Raw genomic sequence first — 26,014 nt, forward strand, 5'->3', positions numbered from 1 at the left:
CTGAATAGTGATAAAAGATAAAGTAGCAAGATTGTAGGAATGAGGTCGATATTCACTATGCGTATAAAAAGCTATTCTGAATGTTTGAATTGTCACATACTTAAAAACTTCAATGCAATTAAAAGCAAGCTATTACTCTGACAAAAATAGCTGGCATGAAATACTCATGGGTAATGAAATTTCATTTTTATTGTATTGCTTTCCAATAAAGGGTGAAAAAATTTTGTGGAAGGGATTGCAGTGAAACTACACAATAGTTTCAGTGCAACTATTGTGGATATTTGTCACTTTCTTCAGTTTCTTGTAGTTGAAGACTAAAGAGCAGTATTTGTGTCTTAGTAAGACAAAAGCACTGTTTGGTTGGTTTGCTTCCAATTGCTTGCAGCTTTGATGCTCGATTGATTATATGTTGGTCCAATAAGGCTTTTATTTTTCATAAGGCAGCAAGGTTAGGTAATGAAAACATGAAAGCGTTCATACACTGGCTAATAGACTGGATGAGATTAGACACAGCACCGAAAATATTGGATCCCCTGTTTCCCCTCCCTTTCTCATACTTTCCATCTCCCCTGGCCTTGCCATCGCTTGCATGCGCAGAGTGCAGGCAGCTGGAGGGGCATGGAGGACGTGCACTTCTGAAGGCACTTCTGTGCATCTCCAAGGCACGTGCTGGTGCTTGCCTTCACCTGCAGTCCCACAGAGGGAAAGTCCGGGAAAGTCCTGGGGTGCATGCACAGAGGCCACCTGGCTTCAGGGACAGGCACTGAGTGAATTCGTAACAAACACCACCTCTAGCTCACCAAGTTTCAGGCGGAGACACAGCTTTCAAGCATGGTGTTGCATCCCCAGCCATCCCAAATGAATGTAATGAATACACCTGCAGAAAATATTTTTTTCTATGGCTTTTAAAAGCAGACATGCATGGTTTTCTGTCTTGGCATTTGTTATCAGCCAGCGCAGTAATGTACTAGGGGTTTTTGCACTATGGTTGGTCAGTGACAAATATACATGCAACACTGAGCAATAATTAGTGTTGTCTCTTTCCTTTTAGGTATCGTATGTACAGGAAAAGCCAGACAACAGGCTTCCCTTCACTAATCACAATTTTTTCAGCACCAAACTATCTAGATGTATACAATAACAAAGGTAAGAATTTAATTCCTGTTTGGTATATGTAGTGGACTGTACTTGTCTTAACTCATATTACACTGGTTTTCCTTTTCACTCCTTTCTCTATCAGTTCATGCCCATTTTCTTTATTTATTAGCTCTTGCCTATTCCATTTGTTAAACAATACAAATTAATTAAATTTATTACAGGCAGATGTATGTCTCTGAACATAACTGTAGATTCTAATATGCCTTAGGATATTTCTGTATCTTGACTGCAAGTTATTAAGTAAATGTTACACAGGAAGCAAAACTGAAAACAGCTCTATTAACTAATAGAAGTATATTAAGAAATGCTGTGGGTGAGATGTTCAAAGCCAAGTGTTCCTTACAATTAATTACTTGCATCTTTGCTCCTTTCCAAAAACATTAATGTAGTTTGTATATGCAAACCCTCTAGCCAGCTAACACACTTTGACAGATCATCAGTGGATAAAGCATGGAATAGATATGGTCTGAGTTCCTTTATGTTTTGGGGGGGGTTATCACTGGAAAACTATTATGTAGGAAAAGAAATATCATTAGCCAAAAAAAAAATAATTACTGCACAAAAAAGCAGTCACTTGTCAATCTATAACTCCACTGAATATGAGTATTTGCAGCTTCTCTGAGTTTATTAGTTTTTTGTATTCTCTGAAATCTTCTGTAAAAGAAGGGGGGGAAAAAATCATGTTTCTAAAAATAAAGCATTCTAATAAACCTGTCCTCCTATATCTTGGAATGAGCAGTAATGTTTACTTTTTCCTATTCCCAGTAAAGCTAAAGTTTTTTGTGTTCCTCTGTGAGCAAAACAGACTTTTTTTTTTTCTATATATTCTTGAAAGTAGCTCCATTGCAAAGAGATCAATCTTTCTTGAGAAGAGACATTTGTAATTTGGGTGCTTGCCTGCAAAGTAAGTAAGCAATTTTTAAATTTTTTTTTTTTTACTTGCTAAGGAAAACTTTTTCTGGCATAATTTTATATTCTAAAACTTATAATCTAAAAGCTGTTATACCATGAACTGTATGCAAGGGAAGGAAACACTTCAGTATTAGGAAATGGGGTTCGTACACGTCAGTGTTCTTAATATGTCTATTAACTTGTGCAGAAATTAATAAAAGCATTCTGCAAAAACATGCAAACAGAGCTGTCAGTAGCCACTTTCGTAAAAGTAAATAATATATGGACTCTGCTAGCAGCCCAAAAAGCGCCGGATGAAACAAGGAATGTGTTAGTTTTCTTGGCAGCATCATTGCTGTTGGTGGAAAAGTGTGTTTAGTCTCTGGGTTGGCTGCTTTGGGCAGAAGGCAGGCTGATGACAGGTTTGTACAAGTAAGGTGACAGAAGGTGTTCACCTTTTGTTTCTTAATGCATGGAGGCAGCAGTTCTGTGCACATGAAGGCAATGGGTGAACAGTGTGAGATTTTTGTCATGAAGGTAAATGTTAAATGTAAAGCAATGACTCACAATATTCAAAATCTTGAATTTGAAAGCACGGAGTTTGGGTGGCGAAGAGAAGTGCCTCTGTTTATTTCCATTTTAGAAGAGGAGGTCATTTTCCTTGTTCCAGGGTGATGCACTGTGTCAGGCAGGTCTTAAAACTAGTGGAAAGCCTTTTCTCGTGAAAGGCTGTAGGCGAGCTGCTGAGAGGTGCTGGTTATCTGTGGTCACAGCTGAAGTTTGGGTGCGTAGCTGGCAATATCTGCTCTGAGCGAGTTCAGGCAGATCAGCAGTGGTTTGAGATCAGCAGTGGTGTGCTACTCTTTTAATGTGTGACTTGTAAATTTGCAGGCTGACCTTTAGCAGCTTTGTAATGAATTTCTGCTGAGTTTAACTGCCTCCTTTTCTCTCATTAGAAGTTTTGATGCATTATTTCGTGTGACTGCTTGCACTGGCTCTTGGCATTTAAAGACCATCGTGTAGTTTTTCATGCTGTATTGCTCATGCATCTTCATATGGATAGCATTGGAATGCTTGCTTCCCTCTTCAAGAAAGAAAAACACCATCATCCTGAGTCAGTCCAAAACAGGGCTGCTTGTTGGCTTCCTTGATTTGCAGAAGAAGAATTAACTAAGAACACAAAGCTTCTGACTGACTGATTTCAGGAGGTGAAGGAAAGCTTTTCCATTCAGGGGTATTACAGGGCAATTGCGCCAGCTGACTCATTGTGCACTGGTGCAGAACCTGATTGATTTTTGCAGATCATTCGAGGTTTTGGTTACTGTCAGTCCTTGGAAAAGGATAGTAAGTCCCTTCCTTTCTAGTATGCATTCTTAGTATGCTTCTGATTGTCACTTAGCTAGTAAAGTCACCCTAAATAAATTCCTGAGAGGCTCCAGCTCCCACTGACATGAATGGGTCATTTTTAAATGCAGTGTTGCTCAAGATAAACACATTTTTTAAAAAGCTGCAAAGGGCTTGGAATGCTAGTTTTCTACCCCAGGTTGATAGTTCTTGTACTTGTTAAAGCAGATGTATTTTCTTGTATTTCTTGAAAGTACTTCAGAAGGGGAGTGAGCTTCCTTGCCAACTTTATCTAAGGGCTTATTCAATCCCCGCTGGAGAGCAGCCACTGGGATCAGATACGGCCTCAAAGAGCAGTAGGGGGGCAACATTCCCAGAGTAAAAGGAGGCTCAGCAGGAGTAGCTGAAGGTAAACTATCTAAACAATAGTACATTCAGCATATCTGCTGTCAATAGTGCTGCTGTGTACCCTCTGTATGGGCTGTCTCACAGTACCAACCCACTATGGGAATCTCTTTTGGCTTTGCTCCACTGAATTCTGGCACTGAAGGGAGTTTTGTGTATCCCTTTGGTTACTGGCCATTCCCTTGTGAAGGCTGCGTGTGTAATTTGTCCATCACGTGGCTGCTGGTCCTGTCGCAACCCCAGCCCACACACATGCGTAACTTCGGGTGCCAAAGTTAGGTTTTTCAATTAGGAGGCTCCTGTCAGGGGCTCCCTGTGTGGTTAATGGAGACAAGAGAGAGATGCTTTCAGAGACTCAGAAACTACCTAGATGTGGGGAGCCTAGTGTCCCTCTTCTTTCAAGACTATCCTTCTGCATTATTGTTAATGCCTTCAGTAATCCTTATTATGGAGAGCATTGGCAAAGGGGAGGAGGAATTTATACATATGTTTTTGGCAAATTCTGAACTTCAGTGCCTCTGTAGCTTTCTCAAACATTTCTGCTCTCATTTGGACTACTAAAAGGCATAAATAAAAAGGATACTTTAAGACTATTATTAAAACTTATTATAAGAAGTACTGGTGCATTGATGATTTTCTAAGACTACTCCTTCTGGAGAGGATCAAAAATCCTTATGCAAGAAGATAAATGTTAATTGGATTGCAGTAGTTACCTGTGACTTCAGGGTCTTGGAGGAAGGCTGTACTTATAAGAAACCCTGAGAAAGTTGTGTAAATACAGCTTTACCCCTGGATTTAAGGAGAAGTTGTTTATATCAACAGATATGTCAAAAATTTATATCAAAAATTACTGCATTGTATGATCTGCTGGCTTTGTGCTTTGTCTAAATTTTCATTCCCACATTTAATACTTCTTAATGCCTTAATTAGGACTTGCTGTAATGCTTTTTGTGCCCCAACCAAAAAAAACAACAACAAAAAAAAAAAGTGAAAGATTTTACCAGAGTTCTGCAGAGGCAGGCAATTTATTTGTAAATCATTGCAATACTTCATATTTTAGTGTCTGGCTGTCGCTTCAGAAAGTGCATGCTTTTTGGCTGAGTGAACAATTTTAACTAGCTGTCTACAGACAACTTTTGAACACTTTGAAATGATTAGGTTTTGTAGTGATGAGAGAACCACCAGAGAATCCGAAGCTATCGAAATAAATGACAAGATGTTTCTTCCAACATGCTGCAACATATACATAGTGTTGCTGAAAGGAAAAGCAGATGACAAAGGAAAGAAACATAGAAAGTATGCAGGGGAGTCTGGGATACTAGAAAAATCAAAACCAGCTGTACATCAGTATGCTTGTTAACGTATATCAACGAAGTGTGTATGAAGAATCAGCGTGTGGTATACCATAGGTACACATTAAGACATGTACCTGGTCCAAATGGATCTAACAGGAAAATTATTTTCATATTGGAAAAAGGCAGAGTAACATACCTGGAGACAAGGATGATCTTTGAGAAATAATAGCACTTTGGGAGAGAGAAAAGCATCATAACCTTCTGTTTGCCCTATCAGTTTTCTTTAATGCTTTATCTCTGCTGTTGTGATGAGGCCTTGTCATGGAAACAAAAGCTCTTAAAGAGGAGCTGTCAGAGTATCTAGGCCATCTCATTGCTGATGCAGAGAAGTTTGCCAGAAGTGATTTTCGCTGTCTATTGATAAAATCTTGAACATTACTGTGCTGTTTCTTTGGAAGACGCAATTACACATGTAAAATAAAAATCCTAAGGATTCTGTAAGGGAAGATTTTCCCAACTGCAATTAGCCCTGCTTCTGTACATCATTTACATCGTTACCTTGAATAGAAAATATTTTTTTCATTTGATAATGTTTAAACTCCTTAAGCATTTTATGAACCCTTATCCTTGACCTGTCTCAGGCAGAAAATGCTGTGGTTACTTAGCAACACTGCTGGAGAAGAAGGCACTGTTCTCAGTTGCGCAGTTAATGCAGAAGTTAATTTGGCATTAAAATCAGAAACTGAAATTCTTTCTAAGGTATGAAGAATTTGAGAAATCTTTCACTGCATTTATTTTCTAAATGAGGGATAAGTTTTGTGAAAAATACAAGAAAATTACTTGTTTGCTAAAATTATTTTGAGGTTGTTTATCTAAAAACATCTAAGTTCATTCTGGGCTAGTATTTCTACAATGCTTATTATTTTTTACCTCTGAAAACGTTACTGAAAAATGATTCAGGAGATGCTGAAGCATGATATGTAATATCTTTCAGTAATTCTGAACTATTGGTCACACAGTTTAATGTTGTTTGTGTTGCTGAAGGCCTTAATCAACCTCCCAACATGGCTTTTAAAGTGCTGTTTGAGATGCCAGAGGTGTCTGAGACACCTAGTTGGATCTGACAGGTATGACACAGGAGACAAGGGCATCTGGGCTCATATTTAACCGAGGGAGACCAAGGAGATGGATACCTCAGGGGGTCTCAGATGGTACTAGTTGCTTGTATTTGGCCCTGAGAAGGTTAGAAGAGCTGTCTCCATTTCTAGCTGAAGGAGGTTTCTTACCTGCACATTTTTCACCACCTGTATTTCCAGCCTTAGGTGCCTGTTATGCTTAAAGCTAAACAGCATGAATGCCCTTTGCCAGCTGCCTTAGTGTTTCATTTCACTCTGATGTGATTTCAGCATCTGATATCTCAGTTTACTAGCATTGGAAAGAGCTGTAATGTCATTTGGGATATCTGCACATCTTCACTTTACAAAGCATTAGCTTCTAAAACTCATTTACAACAGTGAGAACCAAAATGAGGTTAAAATGTGTGTGGCTGTTAAGAATAATAAAATAAGATTCTTGCTCTGGTTGGTGATTATGCATGATAAAACTGTGACTGGTAGCTTGGTCTGCTAGCATCTGTCTGAGTATACATCTGGAAAGAAAAGTATAGGGGTTGCAGCCTGTAATAGTAAGCAAATGTTGGAGAGTCGGGTTTTCCTCGGTTATAGGTTTTATAACCAAAGGAACCCATCGTGCTTTCTTCTGTCTCCATCAGCAACCACGTGGCCTGTAGTCATATAACATTCAAAAGATTCCTGCTCTTTCAGGGCACCTGGGGTCTCCTACAGCTACTTGGGCATCAGGTTAATGTAGACTAAGAAATGAAGCAGAGGTGAAACCCCCAAACCTTTTCTGAGCCGGCAGAGAGGAATAAAAGAGCTGTGACTGAAAGAAAGCAAGGGGCCAGAAAAGCTTGGGGAAACTCCTGCTGTTACCCAAGAAGCATCTTCTTGATCTAGGTGTTTTCTTTTGACTATTAAGCAGTAGTCAGAACTACACATTCATAACAAGAGCCGCTTTGTTTAATGTCAAATATCATCTTTGTTAATTGCCTAATAAAAATATTTGGGGTACCTTGTGCTTGTTAAATGAAAGATTTTTAAATGAAAAACTCAGAAAAGTACCTGTGATACTGGTAACTACCCTATTTTATTTTATTCTTTTAAGTGTAGGGTTATTTCAGAAGACATCTTTCTCTGTTATTACCCTGCTTTATTGTATAGTGTTATTTTTTTTCAAGTGGCTTTTGAAGTCATTTGTAGAGGAGCTGTACAGGTCATTTACAGAGAATAGTTTTTAAAACACTTTTATTAGAACTTGCTTTTGTAAGAAAGTCAGATATATAAATTAATAAGGTGTGAAGATATTTTTTACAGTAATCTCAAAATAAATTTCCTTTTAAAAAAAAAAAACAACAAAACAAACCCAACTAAAGCCATTTATATTTAATTTTATGTTTTCCAACTGTTCTGCTTATGGTTCAAGCTTTTTTGGAGGCCAGTTTTAAAAGTTCCTTGTAAAAATGATTTATTTGGCTTTCACAGAATTCAGAAATAGGCTTAGATAAATTGAAGCAAAAGTGGGAAGGGGAACTACCTTAGCTCACTAAGATGATGAATTTGAAGTTTTAGTCTATCTAAATGAATCTTCACAACCATTAAGTGGTCCTTTTTCTGTGGTTTTGACTCATTTTTGCTGTAAAGCCACAAGCTATTTATTTTTATTATGCAGTTGTGTCACTGTAATAGAAGAATGAATTACAATCTGCCTTATATAATTTCAGCCAAAAAGCGATGGAAATATTAAGAGCATCAACACTGGTTTTCTCATTTTTGCTAATAGGAGTATTAAGCCATTTTTGTTTTACTGAGCAGCAGAATGGCTGCCAACTGTCAGACTAGGATGGGCAAGTCAAATGTGGTTTATTTAAATGGAGGGTGTCTGCCTGGCAAAGGTTCACATAAATGTTAGTGAGCTCTTTTCTGTGTCTATCAGTGAGTAGGCTTCAGAAACTCCCAGGTCACTTTGGACTCTCATGAGCCACAAAATGGAAGACATGTAGCAACCTGATAAATTTTTGTTGGTTTTGTGCAACAGTTTAGTGCATCAAAAAAAGTCTCTGATTGATACACACTTCAGTCAGTGGACGGAGATGAATAATCAGAAGAAACTGTTCACCTCCTTCAGCCAACGCTGTGATACAGTGCATTTCCTATGGTGCTGTGCCATATTGCAGTCATGCAACTTCATTGCTGTTAAGTGATAACTAGCCCTTGGAACTATGTTCCTCCCTGGGGAGCCACAGATGGGAAGGCCGGAGGAAAGAGGAAAACAAAATGTGATATACCTCCTTCTCTATGTGTCTCTGGTGTGGTGTATTTCTGACATACTTTTGATTCATGCTGTTTCATCGTTTATGAAGGCATTATTGTGGGTGTTGCTTCCTTGATTCATTTTTCTTTCACTGAAGCAGAGGAGGACCATCTGAAGGTCACAGGTTACTGTGATCTCATCAGGATGGCTTAATTCCTACTTTAAAAAGGCAAATTGAAGATGATTTCTGTAAAGTTACCTACATGTCTTCTGGTATGTTAAGTACATTGTCCCTAGCGTAAAAAAGTATTTGATGACAGCTCATCTACAGCACAGAACTAGAACTGCTACAAGCTCAGGTGGTGACCAGCCGGACATAGTGAAGTCAGCGCTGTCTACAGGAGAGTAAGCATCTGAGCAGCAATTGCATTCAGAGCTATATGTAAATGGTAGTAGTGAGATGACCAGCAAACTTCATGTAAAGTTCACGGGGCTGTCTTTTAAAAAGTGAAACCCCACCCTTATGTTTCTGGTAATAAAACTGTAAAGTGCCAGCACCTTTGACAGTGGATGGAAGCCTCGGCTTGCGTTGACTCTTTTAGTTCCACGCTGCTGATTAAAGAACCTGCCTGCAGACTCCTGTAATTGTATTGTTTACAAACTTTTATGTCTTTGTGTTCAGGATAGTTATGAGTCCCTTTGGGTTTAGGCAGTCATCTCAAAATTACCTTTTTCTCCATGAGCAAAGAAATACTTGCTCTTCTGTTTCATAAATGGCTCTGTTCACATCCAAGAGCACATGTATTCTGTGCCTGTGCAATTTAGAAATTACTGAATTTCAGGAAACAGATTATGTAAATTAAAACATACCCTAATTAAGTTAGGGATACTGTTACCAGGTTGAGTAATTGTGTTATTAAGGTTTGACATTACATGTGTCTTTGCAAGAAGACAGAAAAGAAGAAGGAAGGGATGAGACTTAGTTTTACTGTTTCCCAAGCTGAGGCAGTTGGTCCATAAAGTGAGCAATAGAAATCCAGCACTGCATGATTTTTATTGAAAAGACCTTATTATTGAAAGCTCTCCCTCAATGCATTCTTCTAAAGCCAACAAATAGACCTGTTATACAAACAGCTGCTGAGCCCGCTTCCATTCTGTGTTCTTCCAGGCAGTCCCAATGAATGGCCTGTGGTTTGGGTAATCTACAGCACCTAATAACCACTAATTCCTGTAGAATTTTTTTTAAAGTGCATGAAAGTCTAGATTTGGTGTGGAACAGTGTTAGCATAGTGTTGGGCAAACTTTATGCTTTGGAAAATAAATTTTGATAAAGACAGTTATCTAGGCTTATAGTAAGCGTTCATTTTATTTCATCTGCCACATTTTCAGTATGTTTACTTTGCTCCTCCTTAACCAAATTGATATTGACCCTTCCTCTCCCACCTGCACACTATGCCCTCTCAGTTATGCCCAAGCCACATTCAGCCTTTCCCTCTTTTGTCTGACTTCTAACTGCATTGGGCCTGGGAACAGCTATAGTCTCTTCTAGAAATAAATAGCTGTTTCTTGCTGATAGGCTTTGTAAAACTTTGGTTTACAACAAACCTGAAGTCCATTAGTGCAAGTTAACGCAGAACTTCGTGTAGTGCTTTACAGAGTGGCTATGGCATGAATATCTGTGTTTCTGCCCATTAGCAAATCTAGTCTTTCTGTGAATGTGTGTGTGTTGACAAGAATGATACAAATTTTACATGGTGGTGCAAGGCAAATCATATTATTCACTCATACTATAGGGAGCACAGTCTTGTGTGCCTAGAGTTTGAATAATGTGAGAAGAAAGTATCATCTGTTGTCCAGCACTATGAATGAAATATGTTGAAAATGTTTGTTGGAAGAGCAGCATTCAGGCTCTGAGTGATAAGTGCTTCTCTCTCTTATCTCCAAAGTATGGTTATGAGGAGCTCAGACAACTGTGTGAAGTGGCTGGTTGTGGATTCTCTGCCTTGTTCCCCACCGGTGACAGATCCCAGAGCCTACATTCGTGATTACTCACAGTTATTAATTCACTTGCCAACCCATCTTAGGGCCGGGGAAGCTGGTGGCACCGCTTTCAGACTGGAAATGGCTTACAACTTCTTTGAGGCTATATCCTGTTCTAACTAGCAGTGAAGTGTTGCTGCTGGGTCAAGTGACTGAAAGCTGGCAAGCGGCTCTGCAGGCTGTGCACACTCTGAGCGTTGCTGATCTGGTAGCTGGTGACATGTACGTGGCTGACGTCTCTCTTCTTTTCTTTCCTTTCTGTCTTCTAGCTGCAGTATTGAAATACGAGAACAATGTTATGAATATCAGACAGTTCAACTGCTCTCCTCATCCATACTGGCTTCCAAACTTCATGGATGTGTTTACCTGGTCCTTGCCGTTTGTGGGTGAGAAAGGTATGTAAATTGGCTCTGCTCATAGAAACAGCAAAATCATTTCTTAGTCATTGTGCATGTGGCCTCGTTTATTTGAAATGGCAAGAATAATTTGAAGACAGATGACTTGCTTTTGAGGACAAATTTGAAGAAACAAGCCTCAGAGGGGCAAGTGATTACCAATGGTTAATCACACTTCTCATTTGTTTTTATAATTTCCACTCTTTCCAGGCTGTGCCATTATGTTTCTGCTGTAGAAGCAGATTTTATGGTATTGCGGACTAGAGATGCATGCACTGAATAAAATTCTTACTAGTTGTTCCTTTATAAGCTTTTGGGCCTTCCCTTGGATATTGTTTGTGGCTCAAAGGACATCACAACAGGCTTCACAGCATTATGGTTACATCCTTACCCACCTGACCTTTCTGATAAGATGATGGTAGGTTGCCTTTTCACCAGCAAACACAGATCTGATGACGCTAAGACCCAATCTGGTTAACTGTTCCTGGAGACAGTAGAGAGACGGCAGGAAGAAGGAAAACCTGCTCCTCAGCTCCTTCTCTGCCCAGGGTGTGTGGCGCCTCATTACTGGCGAGAAGACTCTAAAGAACATAAATGATGTTTTATTGAAACACGATACTGTTGATGTTGCCGGAAGACAACTTCCTTCTCTGAAATACAAAAGACATGAAAACACCTTGGTCTAACATATTAAATGAATACATAATGCAAACTGCTTAAACCCCAAGTCATTTTATTTAGGGCCTGAGATGAAGTTTGCTTTGATCCATCCATTATAGTATATTGCTGCAACAACAATTACTGCCAGAAAACTATAATAAACTCTTAAAAGTTTCTTGGAATAACAGTTCTCTCTTAATAGGCAATTGGAAATATAGCCAGCTGTGGCTCTTACCTGCAGTCATGACTGGCTTTGTTTGCAGCTACTCTTTTGTATGAGGAAAGCCGCTGGTGAGACGCCCGAGGTCTCTGTGAACAAAGCAAATAGACAATGAAATAGGGATTAACAGAGAATAGACAGCTGTTGCTACTAACAGAGACATTACATAATCCACACTGACACGTGTTGCAGGCTCTTGTTTGACAGATAAAATGCTTTCATTTTCTTTGGCCATAAACTCAGCCAGGCCATTTTCAAGATGGGCCTGTTCTCCATACTCAGAGTTCTGTGAGATGTTCTGTGAGGTCATTTTTTCAGAGGCTTCCCACCAGTGGCCTCCTCAGGTATGCATGGTCAGATCTGTTGAGGTTCTGAGACCCTGGATGCTCCTCCTTCTTTTTTCTTTTTCTTTTTGGTTTCCTCCTTCAAGGCCTTCCCAGTGGTCACTCTTACCAATTGCTTGGAAGTTTTAAAGCCCCGACAAGTGAAACCAATGTTTTCCCTTTCCCTGTAAAACAAAACTCATGGATGTAAGAGTTGATGTTCTACACAGCTTTTTATTTATTTCCTTTTTTTTTTTTAGATTTTTTCCCTCAAAGGCCAACTAAGGTAGGAAGTTGTTAGTTTCACTGGTTGTTGTTAATGTGGAAAATCTTTCCACTAATCCTGTCAAAGGAAAATATTAAATCCTTCACTAATGTAGGAAAAATATAGCTTTTTCCCACCCTTCTAATGTTCCAAGCCGTCATAGTTGTCACAGAAGACGATTTCAATAACAACTTCATTAAAAAAATTAAAGTTTCAACCTGTGTAGCTAGTGCAAGACTAGGCATGCCTGGTAACCCTTTTAATAATGCTTACTACATGTAGATGTAGTGGAGTTTTTCTCAGTCTGCTAATGATTTCACATTTTACCTCATAACTTTGGCTTTTTTGATCTCTAAATTACATTTCCTTGGTTGTGATTTTTGCTGGGGTTTTTGTGTTGGGTTTTTTTTTTGGCTGTTCTTACTCTGTGTACTCTCTGGTTAGTGTCTCACTGTTGCCTTTCCAGAAAGAGCTGAGACCAGGTTAGGGATAGCCTCAGGCTGACCCTTCTGTGCCCAGGTTGCAAAGTAAGCAAGCTGAATGTATTCTGAATTCACTGATAATGATGTTTCTATTGAATATAGAACAGTTCTGGCTGGAAGGGGCCTACAATGACCACCTAGTCTATTTGTCCTGGATTTCAAGGGACATTACCCCTTTGTGAATATCTTACAAGGGTGAATGTTGTGTTGAACTGAAAGTACACAAGACACTTCAAACTTACATTAATACATGCATAAAACAAGGTCATATTGTTTAAAATGTGGATGCCATTTCTGTACTGAATTTTCATTAACACTACTACAGCTAGAGTTTGCTCTCTGACAGACCAAGGAAGCTTAACATCAACGTTTTGCATTTGTTTTCCATTTTAGTGACAGAGATGCTGGTAAACGTGCTGAACATCTGCTCAGATGATGAATTGGGGACAGAGGAAGATGGGTTTGATGGTAAGAGCCTTCTGCCCTTAATTGAGAGTGTTTGCCTTAAAACTACTTTAAAAGTTTATTTACTAATCCTGGGATGATTTTCTGAGTCCTGTTTAAGTTCTGTGCTGGTAAAAGCAACTGTTGTGGTAGACTCCAGTGGATTTGCTTACTGCATGCTTTGGAAGGAGATAACGGATCTTCTGCCCTGTTCTAACCCTTTCCTTGGTCTCACTCATTTAGTTTAAAAAACTGTATTTCCCTCCTTGAAATCAGAGTTGTGTTGTCACAAAGGGGCAGATGTTGATTTCATGCATAAGATCCCAGGAATTCCCATAGAAAGTTGAATTATATCAATAAAATTATATTCTGACAATGAAATAAGCATCCTGCAGAGGCCCTTCCAAAACATCGGTACTGGAACTTTAAAAGACTTGTACTTGAAATATTTCATTAGTCTCCCCTCTGAATGCACTTGTGTATCTGAAAGGCTTTAAGAAGCAACAGAATCAACAAAAATAAATGTGCAAACACAGCCAGAGAATGTTCCCACCTGACATTTCTGCCGAGAGAGGAGTGGTTGCTTCTGTTGGTCGTTTGGGTTGGAGTTTATATGATAAGTTGCCTTGTACCATTGGTTTGACTGTAAATAATACTTTATACCTTGCAATTTGGGGAATCTTGAAAGTCAATTCATTTTATTAGCCATTATTTTCTGTTACGCTGTGCAAGAGTAAAGTACAGCTTTCCAGAATGTCCCTACTGAGTACTGAGCAAAACTGAAAACAACTCTACATATTCCTGATGTTCTTGCTATGAATGCTTTGAGTGTTTACAAAAAAAAAAAAAAAAAAAACCAGAAATTTTAAAAAATTCTAAAAGAACCTTGAAAAATCTAGCACTACCAAATACAATCAAGATGTTTATAGGTAGAATGGGTGAACAAGGAAAGCAAAGAACTGCATTAAATATTTGTCTTATTTGGAAGTTTTAATTAATAATTAAACTTCTCTCTCAAAGTCTTTATTTTTAGTCTTTGGAAAAGGAGATAGATCATGGGTTTTGACAAATGTTTCCTTTGCAATGGAGAAGAAGGGTATGGATGATAGTGCTTTGATTTTACTCTGAAAAGCCAGGTGGAATTCCCTGTTCTGCATCCACCACTGAGTGTGGATGTGAACAATTATCTTGCAGGACTTGGGACAAAGACTGAATTTACTGAAACCGGTAATCAGTGGAGAGAAGAAAACACCTGTTTGAATATTGTGCCCAATTTTTTTCTCATGAAATTTAAATAAGTAGCTACTGTGCAATTAAAGCAGCATGTGAAATAGTACAGAGGCATACAATGAGTAAAAACTGTGTCAAATTAAATACAGTAGCAACAAACCCATGTGCTTAAAATCCGTGGCTCAAGAAAGCACTTAAGCGCAGCCTGAAATCCCACTGATGCAATGCCAAAGCAAAGGCTTTATGGGAAGGATTTTTAATTAATTTAGCATTGGCTTAATACTTTGTTTTAAAGTTGTACTATAAACTTCCATTTTGCATCAATAGGCCAGTGCTTGTAGTACTTTTTTAAATTTTAGTGTGTTGGTGTTCCCATGCCTAAGTTACAGTTCAGAAATGTTTTCAAAATCAGAGTCAGAAATGCCAAGGCATTATTAGGGGTCTTTGGGGACAGCAGCCTTCCTGCCTGCAGGAGGTCTCTGCATCTACTGCGGCTTTTCTAGGAGGAGGGTGAACCCCCTCCCCATCTCCCGAGGACTTTGACTAGTGGCACTCCTCCAGACATGGATTTTGCAGCATTGCAGGTGCCTAAGCAGAGAGACAGGCTGAAATCCTCTGGGCTTGCATGTGTGCGCACTGCATAACAATATATAACAGCATTAAAGTTTCTAGATGAGGAATAATTAAACCATTCTTGATACTGTAATGCTAATACTGTTGTCTAAATCTGCTTTCAGTTTTTCCTGTATGAATGATTTCTCTGTGTAAAACATTATGTTAAAGAAAAATATTAGAAGTGTTGTCTTCTTTAGCATGTGTAACTAAAACCAGAGCTGGCATATGTTCGTGTCTGCTTTCCTGGATAATCCCCTGAAAAGCTGTAAAATGGGATCTGTGGTGCTGGAGCTGCAGCTTGCTGTGGGTGCACACTTGTACCTCAGCCCACTTGAAGCAGTGGGCTCATGGGGATCATACACATGGAAGAGACTGAAGGATTTGGGCATAAAATTAAACTTGAGGATTGATTTAAATTCAAGTAGAGGCTGGTATCTGTAACCATTTCCTGGTGGGCTCTGATTTATTATCTGTATGACAAAGGAAAATCCTCTTTCTCTCAGAGATAGTTGAGTTCCTTCTCTCTCTTTTCTTTTTCTTTTTTTCCTTTTTTTTTTTTTTGTTTTGTTTTTCCTTAGAGCCTTGCCTTTTGGGGGAGAAATTACAAGGTGTATTTCACTTGTGTTCTTGATGAAACAGATTGGAATGATTATCGACTTAAAACTGTTTCTGTAAGGCCTATATATTGACAGCCTTGTAGTCATTCAACATTTCTACTATTCTTCAGTAATTTCTGTCAAGCCTCCTTGGGGGACTGCAGCAGTAGAGTCCTGGTTGCCCACTGACATTTTTCTTTGGCGGTATTTCCCATAGAAGGAAATGCCACATCTGCAACAGCAGATGCATTTTGTTTGATGGAATGATTCTTTAAAATCATTGCTTATTTTTATATCATCAGTAGTTTTCAGGGCTTGCTGCTGATTTCCTTTCTCTCCTTGCAGTTTGAACATGCCCTGACCTGGGTTCCCACATGTATTGAGAATGGTCCATCGCTATGGTTTGCACTGATCATTCATTTGTTATCTTCTCTTACACTTTCTTGCCCTCTGTCTTCTCCTCTCACTTTCCTCTTCAAAACAAAAGTACCATCAGTATTGCCTGACTTCACTGCATGGTGTTCTTGTGAACCCTTTTTTTTTTTTTGGTTCCAAGTCATGCATGTTGCATCTAGCCATAAGCAGGATGCTCAACAGCGTGTATTCCCATTCTTTTTTTTTACTTTTTTTTTTTTCTCCTTAAGGAAGGACACCATGGGGATCTGATCAATTTGTTGTAGACGGTTTCTGTGTATGCTTAGTGGGAGAAAGCCAGAATCACAGCAGTCATAGTGCCCTTTATCCCATATGTCCCTGCTGGCCTATATTGGCCTTTTGATTTCACTTGCTTTAAAAATGAGAGGATCTGATAAGTCAGGTTTTCTTGTCTCTGATAGTTTCCTCTTGCTGTACTTTCTCTTTCCTGTTTGCTACAGTGGTTGCAATATAATCTGATCCAGCAAAAAATGTTTTGGGTGAATGTTAGCTCACGTGCTGTATGGTTTGTGCATCAAACATTGCTTAGCAACAGGAGCTGCAGATAGTTCTACCTAGCCAGCATATAGTCAGAGTCCTGCTTTATTTTAATTAGCAACATTTCTGGCCTCACGCATTTAATTGAAAAAACCCTAAGCTGCTAATTAAAAGGGTGCAGTAATATAACAGACAAGCTGACACAAATGCACTGCTTGCTTTGTATGCATCACTATCACGATTTCCCATAAAGGCACTCCGAAATCACCTGCATTGTTTTGTATTGCCTTCAGCATTGTAGCTTGCATCCTTCTTGTGGAGAAGCCACTGTCACAGTGCTAGCTGCAGCATTTATTCCCTGGTTGGAATACAGCTTCCCCAGTACAGTGCTGTAGTCCAAGCCTAAAGAGAATTACCAAGTTAAAACATCTCCTGCTGATCAAAACCTGGTTCTGCTGTGAACAGTCCTGGATCTGCTGTAAAGAGTGGCATACGAAAGTTGACACAGCTCTTCAGTGCCATAAACTGTGCCTGGAGCAAGCTTGGTACCTAACACAGAGGCTGACAGAGCAAAAGAAAAAGCCTTGTCATTAGGTCTCCGTTACTTAATTGATAAGAGTGTTCATGATACTACCTGATGAGAGGCTTGGCTTTTCAATGAGTTAATTTTTAACTGGAAGAGAAATGAAGGGGTTTTACCACTGGTTTGTGTGCGTTCTTCCTCCAAACCAGCAAGGTTGGGCTGCAGTGTATACCTAATCTCTGTGAGTTGGTGGCAGAGGGGCCTTTTAATGTGATCTTTTGATGTATTTATTCATTTATTTGGCCAGGTGTGGTTGTTTCCACACCCAAAGCATTTTGCATGTGAGCCATGTTATGGCATGCTGGTGTGCTGTGCCTCTGGACCAGCCTAGCAGTGTGCACTAGATAACCAGTGTCCCCAAAACATGTGTGTCGTGGTGCAGTTGTGCCTGGGCACTGAGTGCTATGCTTGTCTTGCTCTCAAAGAAAAATGCAATACTTTGTGCTGTGGTAGTGTTTGGATTTGATAACTGTAAGCTGCTGGACCATTTGAACACATGCATGTGTGTGTTAGCACAGGTTTTTGGTAGAAGCAGCAGATATGTCTATGATAGTAAGCTGTTCTGTCAGATATCAGACATAAATAAACTGGAAGAATTGTCTTGATTCCTCTAAGAAAATAGGTGTCATCAGGCAGGCATGCCCACATGAACTGGGGTGACAGTCTTGGAGAAGTGATTAAGCCTTGTTGACGCAGCTGCAATAACGCAGCAGGAGAAAGTATGTGTTATGGGGCTGGTAACACCAAGGCAAAGCTTTGCTGCTGGTCTTCTGCCTGTGTGTTGGTTTCCTGCAAAACCTACTAACAAGGCTTTAAGCTGAAAAGGTGTTTTTTTCTTTTCTTTCCCATCATTCTCAATCTGTTTCTTTCCTTTTGGATGTTCCCTGCCTAATTTGTTTCTTTTCTGTTTTTCAGGCTTTACTTAAACATTGCATTTCCATTGATGTTGTCAAATGTTCTGTATTTTTTTTAATTTTCGTTCTACAAACATCACTGATCTTTTTCTTTCCCCCCTCCCCTTTGGAATTCATAAGAAGATCCCATTTATGCACAGAAGAAAGGTATTCAATAATTTGGAAGGCTTAAGTTTCATTAATTTTCCAAATGCTTAATTAGATAATATGTAATATATTAGGATACCAGTGAGAGATTAAGGTTTGGCTTTTTTACTCAGTATTGTGTTCTGTCTATTCAATCCTACATCTTGGAATAGTTTGAGAGTTTATAGTCTTTGTCGTTGTTCTGCTGCTTAATCTGAAGGTCTAAGTTACATTTTGCTTTAAATCCTGTATATTCAGGTTGCAAGATCTGTGTTTGGATGCTACAAATCCAAAATCCAATAGAATTGTTAAATTCCCGAAGTAAGATTCCAAGCTTTTATTCTACCTCCCTAATAATTTTTCTGCTCCAATTTATAACTTGACTTCGTTGATGATTTTTTTTTTTAAGTTCCTTCATGCCAGTAGGGTTTGTTTAGATATTAAAAGAAAACTTAAGAGAGTATCAGGCAATGTTTGCAAAGGCTAAAAATCAACCTTTTTACCCATAGCCAGTTCTCAGGTTATGACCCGTTTACTTTCATGTAAGTGTATGCTGAAGTGTAGCTGAAGTCATCCATAAGGATTTACAGTGATAGTGAATTCAGAATACTAAACGGGAGTATTCACACTTGAAATGTGAGTCAGATTTATGTACAAATAGGGAATCCAAATACTATATCCAGTTAGTTGTAGTCAGTCAAAACTAACAGGGCAATAAACCATTGTGAGTTTAAAAATAAAAATAGGCTAAATAAAATCATTACTAATATTTAGTAAACATAGAATATTTTAAGTCATTTTCACAGATCGGTTACAAATCAGGGAATTCAGTAGAGACCAAAATCTTTTAAGTGTATTTTTAAGTAGCCTTTTATGTATATTGATGAGCACAAAATACTCCCTTTGAGCCTGTTGTGGTTTGTGATTAAGTAATTTTTTTTTTTGCATTCTTATTTAATACTTAAGTGTAAGGCATTGTAATTCACTTCAGTCATAAACTATATTTCCATTTTTCAGTTCTCAACTCTTCTGGAAGTTAAACAGTGACTACAGGAAAAGGTCAAATAGAAGATATACTAGAACAGTGTGGGTTTGTAATAAAGAAGTAGGGATGGTGCCACTTGGCGGGGGGTGGGTGAAGACAAATTCTGTTTAAGTGCTTTCAGGGTAAAAAAGGCTGAAACTCGTGTCTTGAGAGTACAGTTCAGTGAGATTGTAGTAACTGAGGCAGGAGTGTGTCCCCTCTGTTTCCTGAAGAACCCAGCTGAATCATTGTGGTTTTTTTTATTTTTTCATTAAACTGTTATGAACATATTGTTTAATTCAGTTACAGCTGAATTACAGCTGTTTCTCCCACTCTTGTCTAAAATGAGATATGTATGCTTAAGACTTTATTTATCTTTGGGTTTTATATCTTTTCTTTATGTTTTTATCTTTATGTGGGGGAGGTTTGAAAGCCATTCTGAGCGTAGTTTCTTTCAGTTTGAACTTCAAGAGACAGGCTTATAATTTAAGACTATCTAGGAGGACCATTAGAAATGCCTGGAAATAATGCATTTATACATGCCCCAAAAGATGGGTGCATGCAAAAGTGTCATGCATGATTGTAAGACATCTAGTTTACACTCCTCAGCAGGTGTACGAACATATCCCAGTACGTAAGCGTACAAGTTATAAACATTTGAGCATGCAGACTGTGATAGCTGGGGGCACGTACGAGGTGGCTTGTGTGGACCCACTTGTATGTAGGCTGGTCAGGGACATGCAACCCCACAGGCAGCTTTGCAGGATTCCCTGGGCATGGCTATTGAGCTCCCGCTTTATCAAACTCACTCCTTGCACTGTTTGGGGTTAAATCCCACAGTGCTAAAAGTTGCGGTGAGATTCATCCTGAATTCATTTTTATGTCTTTATCTGTGATATTTGTTCCTACAGTTACTTTGCTGCCTTTTGAACAGCTCTAGGATTTGAATTTATTTTCAGTTTTGAAAGTTTTTCAGAAAGGATGACTATTTGTTTTGAAAGTCAAGCACAGAAAAAAAAAAAAGATGTACTACTTTTTCACCTCTTCTAAAGTGCCAGGGTATCAGCCAGGCCACGTAGTCATCTAGTAGATATCATGAGGCAGGAACGCTTGCATTTCCAGCAGTAGTCTCAAACTGTTATGAGTTTAATTGTAATTGAGAAATCTACAGTAGGAAAGGTGACAGCACCTGGTAGAAGAGCCACAGGTCTGCCATCAGCAGAGATGTGTGGAGAAAACTGAAACTGAGAATTATTGCATAGTCAGCTCCCAGAAGCCACCCAGCACCTCCCTGCGTGGCTGCGCTGAACTTCTCCACCACTGCCCAGAGTGGCCAGGACTGCACAGAGAGGGAGCAGCGTGTGAAACGCTGGTGCTGCTGAAGCAGATGGGACATTTGCCATTTAGTTCAGCAGAGCCCACGTTTCATTATGAGCCCTTCTGGCTGAAGTAACTTTGTGCTCATAATACATATAGGGAAGGTCTGCATGGCAAGGCTCTGTGGCCATGTCTTCTGCAGCTTTTCATCTCTGGCACCCATCATCCCTGTTTGGCAGCACCTTGCTCCCCTGCCCGGCACCCGCAGGTGGCTGTCTCTGTTGCCACCTTGACTCCCTGGGGCTGTTCCCTCTGCTGCCATAACCTTCTCCCTCATTTTTGGCCCTTTCTGCTGTTCTAGTTTCCATGATGGACTCCATAAAATGGATCAATTGGCTAAGAATTGAAAATAGAAATTTTCACTTCTGTCCTTGAATTCTGGAGCAGTGAAGAAGGAAGCGTTATCGTGATGCGTAGTGGCTTTCAGGTTGCACTCCTGAACCTCCCAGACAGGCATTGTCAGGCAGCATCCATATGAGCCAAGGTTACCTGTCGCTGAGAAACCTTTGGGAGAAATCTTCATGATGTATGTGGTTATGATTGTGATAATTAACTGAAACTGGTTTACTTAGTATAATGTGGCATTTTCTTGGGGACATGGGGGTCCTTATTAAAATATGTTCCTCATTCTGATTACTTAGTACTATTTGCTTTTCCCATTCAGGTGGTTCTTTCTTGGATACACAGATAATATTCTAGGTTTTGATGATATCCAAGTAACAAGTACACATGCAAACTTAGCTGAAGTGTAGTCTCTGTTCCAGCATTACATTTTATTATTTTTTTAAAGGCAGATTATTGTGTGAGTTACCAAATTTCAAAGTGATCGTAATTTCGAGCAGGCTGTAGCAGTGATAAGAAGGATGTTGCTCTATGGAACTCCCTTAACCACTGCCAGCCAGCACAATCCCTACCATTTCATGCTGGTTTTCAGGACTCTGCCTTTAGGTTTTATAACCATTTAAATACTTTTTATCTGGGATGGCAAAACCCTAACTGGACCCTCTTGGTCTTAAGCTTAACCAATCACTTTTTTTTTAGAAAATTAAGTGAAATGTGATTGGTTTTCACTCAAAATGATAAGATTATGAAATAGATTTTTAAATCTATTGTTGTTTAGCTTTTCTTTTAACATTTTTGTTATGGTTTGGGTGCTGTTCATGTTAAATAACTTTTTGGCAATATGACTACTTTCTAAAAAACTTGTTTTCATAAGAGTATGGTCTCCGAAAATGTTTTTGAAATGGAAAATTATGTTACCTTGATGAAAAAACATTCAGCCTTCATGTGTAGCAGGAAAAGGATCACATCTCTAAAGGTACTAATAACTAGATTGTCAAAAAATCATCAGTCTTGAGATTTACATAACAAAAATAGTATTTTGGCGTTTGACTATAAATATGGCTTAGTGTGGCAAACCATGGTGTTAATATGATGTTTCTTCTATTTGGAGTTTAGAATAGCTACATATTGTTTACAGCTCTCTGTAACTGTTTTAATCTGTTTTCCACAGGAGCAACAGCTGCTGCTCGAAAGGAGGTTATAAGGAACAAGATAAGAGCAATAGGAAAAATGGCTAGAGTTTTCTCAGTGTTAAGGTAAGGTTTTGTGCTTTTTCAGATTTGGTTTTTAATGTTAAAGGACATCTTTGAATGATTATTTAGAGTACTGTTAAACAAACAGCAAAATTGATATTTTGGTATACCAGTATACCATCCAACAAAGTTTTACTGGAACCTTTTAAAGATTTCTTTTTCTTTGTTTATTTATACTGCTATTTATTATGGCTCTGAATAATCATCTTCCTCAGGGCTTTTGCTGAACATAAAGCAGACAAATAAAAGACATCAGCAAAGAAAACTGCAATTACTCTTTAATTATTATTTTAAGACTTTGGCTTGCCAAGTGTACTAATTAACTCTTAGCCACTGGGAGGCAAGAGTTAAATATGGAGAGAGGGCATTGTCCACATCATGTCTCATCAGAAAGGAAGCCAACTGTCCCACTTTGTCACCCACAGTTGTTGCTACTGCCATGAGTAAAGATGATTAAAGATGAAAGCATTAGGGTATTTTAATGATAAACCCAGGAAATGATTGTGCAGACAACAGCAACTTGTTACCTTGGGCTGCACTCCCCCAAACACACGAACATGCATAACTAATTGCTACCCAGTGTTTAGTGCACTCCATTCGATGTCTCTGAGCAGAACAGAAAACATGCTGTACTGTGCTGAAGTCTAAATATAGAAAATACAGTTCTCCCTCCCTTTTAGCAGAGGGATTATTTTTTTCCCCCACTCAGGCTCTGCTGTAGTCAGTTTATGGCTATTATGGTTAGTACAAAATAAAGGAATTTTCAAAGAATATATTGGTAGGATTGTATGATTGAGATAAAAAGGGGAATTAAAAATAGTTCCTTGAAGAACTTACACTCTTAATTTCAGATGAGACTGTCAAACTTGCTTGATTTGAGACTCTTCTGCAGCATGCAAGCAGTGGGCAGGTTGTCAGTAGGGCTTCACGTGAACACAGCAGTTTGCCTATGCATTGCAGATTGCAGCAGCATGGCTTTAAATAGCATACTGAGATGGAGGACTTTTACCTGGGGTTCCCAAAGTGTTATATGTGAATTACTAGTGATGCACAAACTACTTCAAAGTGGTACCCATAAAAAAAAAAGAGAAGTTGGCATCATGCCTTTTCCTTAAACAAGGCGGGGGAGCAATCAAATGTTTCCACCTGCTCCTCTGTACCAAGTCTGGCACAGAGCCTGGAGCTGACATTGCCACCACCTTCGTAAAACAGCACGATTAGTTTTCTCTGATGATAGTTGAGCAAACAGTTTGGGAAACCTGGCTTTCTACCATAACCTTGAACTGCAGGTTCTGGATCTGCTGTATTTTGTTGTCGAGCGCTTTTTGAAATGTAGGATTAATTCAACAGAAAGCAGACTTTAATAGGCAGAAAGTCCTGAAATTAGATGCTCAGCTGATATATCTGGGTTTTGATTACTTGCAGGTGATTGACGTCACCTATATGTCAAAGACTTTTTCAAAGGGGACTATGGGGGCTGAAGCTTTTCAATGGTTTCGGGGATGGAAGAAGGGTACAGGATAATTCTTGGCATGTGTCCTGTCTAAAGTGATATGCATAAGCCTCATAACTTAGGGTTTTAGCGCTGTTTGAAACTGTGAGCCCTCTTAAATTATTTCATGAAAATCAATATTTTAAGCACTGATGAAAATCAGTCTTGATCTTCCCTGAAAAGTGGTCAAATTCATCTCAGAATTGTTCATGAGGTGATTTTTTTACCCCTACCACATGCATCCCAGCATCTCCAGAAGACCAGAATGGACTGTTTCTGGTAGAGGAGAAGCCACAGGTTGACTCAGTGAAGCTGCTTTTACAGTTCTTGGTTACTGATGGACCTTAAAACTTTGCAGGAAGGACTGAAGATGAAGAGTATATTTCTTCTCCCTTAGCTTTAACCAGCAAATACAGTGCATCCTTACTGTGGTCAGAGGTGTAGTCAGCAAATAAACAGATACCTCCAATGGGCAGTTTGGCAGACCAGTCTTCTAGGAGAACGAATGACGTTTCATCCCAGCCATCATTGCTCCCCTGGGAGTACCTTTTCTCTTTTGCTGGAAAAGGTTGATTCTCCTCAGCTAAGGTGCCAGGCTTCTAGGCAGCAAAAATTATATGAGGTTAATCTTGCAAATTCTGTGCCTATAGGAAAGCCTGAGTTACATTTTTGGTCTTGGCAGCACAATCCACACATAACACACGAGTGTCTGATAATTGTGTGTAATCCTGCAAAGGCTGTGGTGGCACCATCATCTAAACTAACCTGTTTCAGAGACCTCTGAAGTTCCTGTTAGAGTCATTGCTGGTTTACGAAACTGATTTCACTAATTCTTGAAAAGCCTTTCCAAATGATCAGCACGTGATCTTGACCACCTTCAAAGGACTCAGTCGAATGTCTCTTCTCCAAACTTGAGTGGCCACTTTCCTCAAGGATGTAACCTGAATGTGAAACTGAGGTCATTTCAGCCACTTTAGTCTCAAAGTTAGGTATCAAACTAGCTTTGTATGGAGTTTCAAAGGTTATAAATGAGCTTTGCTGAGAATAGCCACAATAGAATGATTGGCATAAACTCAGTGGAAGACTTCACAATTCCCTGTCATTGCCTCTCTCCAGCTTTGTTTCTTAAGTCTGACTTTTCTTTGGATATATTTAGACAGGAGGGAGGTAAATAAAATGTTTAATCAGTTTGTTTGCCTTTTTTTAGAATGTAAGTGAAGGACATCAGATAGAAACTAAGGAACACCAAAGGCTAAAAAAAATAATCTTGAAATTTGTGATATAGAGGTTTCATGGGAATATGCTGTTTAAAGATAATAAAAATACAGTGAATAAATTTATCCTATGAAGATGAGGCTAGAAGTGCCATTATGGTTTAATTAAAAAAAAAAAATAAGAGAGAGAGATAAAATGGACAGAATTGAAAATGCAGATTATGCAATTGCTTGCAGGGTCAAATGATCAAGAGAAACCAAAAACTTTGGTGTGTAACTCCAGATGATGAAAGTGCTGTGTTAATTCTGGAAATATTTGGCTGTCACATTAGTTCTAATTGCTTAGGAAACCTACAAGGAAAACAGTCACAATTTGATTTTGACTATGACACAAAGAAAAGCATGTACAAGGAGAATTGTTTTTAAACTAAAAATAGAACTTGAAGAGTATATGTAGTAGGTAAACAAGAGTTGTTTGAAATACATGAGTAATTCAGGGCACATTGGTCTAAAGAAAATTTTAAGTAATAGAATTGCTGAGAGATGGTTTTGATAGACAAAACCACATTATCCTCAAGCGAATGTGGAACTAAATTCTGTCTTTGTGATTGCTTCCTCCAGCTTAATGTCGTTATGTATTTCAAAGTAAAGCACTTTGAAAATAGATTTCTCTTAAAGAATTGGTGTCAGGTTTGCTGCTGAGAAAGTATGTCATCACAGATATCACTACAGCTCATAGAAAGCTGTGTTTAATGGCTTATCTGGATAGAGCTGTTGTACTCCTCTAGCCATATATTAAAAACTGTATGTATTTGAAGACCAGTAAAAATATATTTAGATTTCCTAGAACATTTTTCTTGAATCAGTATCATTTTTAGCATACAAAACTATTAAGAATAGTGCTGGTAAGGGTGGAACTGCTTATTAATTTTAATGAACTTTTAGCTGCCTTTTTTTTTTTAAATGGCTGGTGGTCATTAATAAATAATGCACCTGACTGCTAGTGCAGACAAAAGCAAAACATTTTAAGTTGATTTTGGACCAC

The 26,014-nt window shown here is 38.8% G+C and overlaps 1 protein-coding gene across 2 annotated transcripts in view; it reads left to right on the top strand.

Annotated features, from left to right (window-relative positions):
* Positions 1 to 26,014, top strand: part of PPP3CA (protein phosphatase 3 catalytic subunit alpha) — a 196,729-nt gene that overhangs the window by 162,446 nt on the left and 8,269 nt on the right. For both annotated transcript variants that reach the window (XM_055702597.1, XM_055702593.1), the window contains exons 8-11: positions 1,052 to 1,146; positions 10,772 to 10,897; positions 13,241 to 13,315; positions 22,182 to 22,266. In XM_055702597.1, the coding sequence (XP_055558572.1) occupies positions 1,052 to 1,146; positions 10,772 to 10,897; positions 13,241 to 13,315; positions 22,182 to 22,266 (381 nt within the window). The remainder of the gene's footprint in view (positions 1 to 1,051; positions 1,147 to 10,771; positions 10,898 to 13,240; positions 13,316 to 22,181; positions 22,267 to 26,014) is intronic.

The sequence above is a fragment of the Falco cherrug genome, chromosome 1, assembly GCF_023634085.1.
Source record: "Falco cherrug isolate bFalChe1 chromosome 1, bFalChe1.pri, whole genome shotgun sequence".
NCBI lineage: Eukaryota > Metazoa > Chordata > Aves > Falconiformes > Falconidae > Falco > Falco cherrug.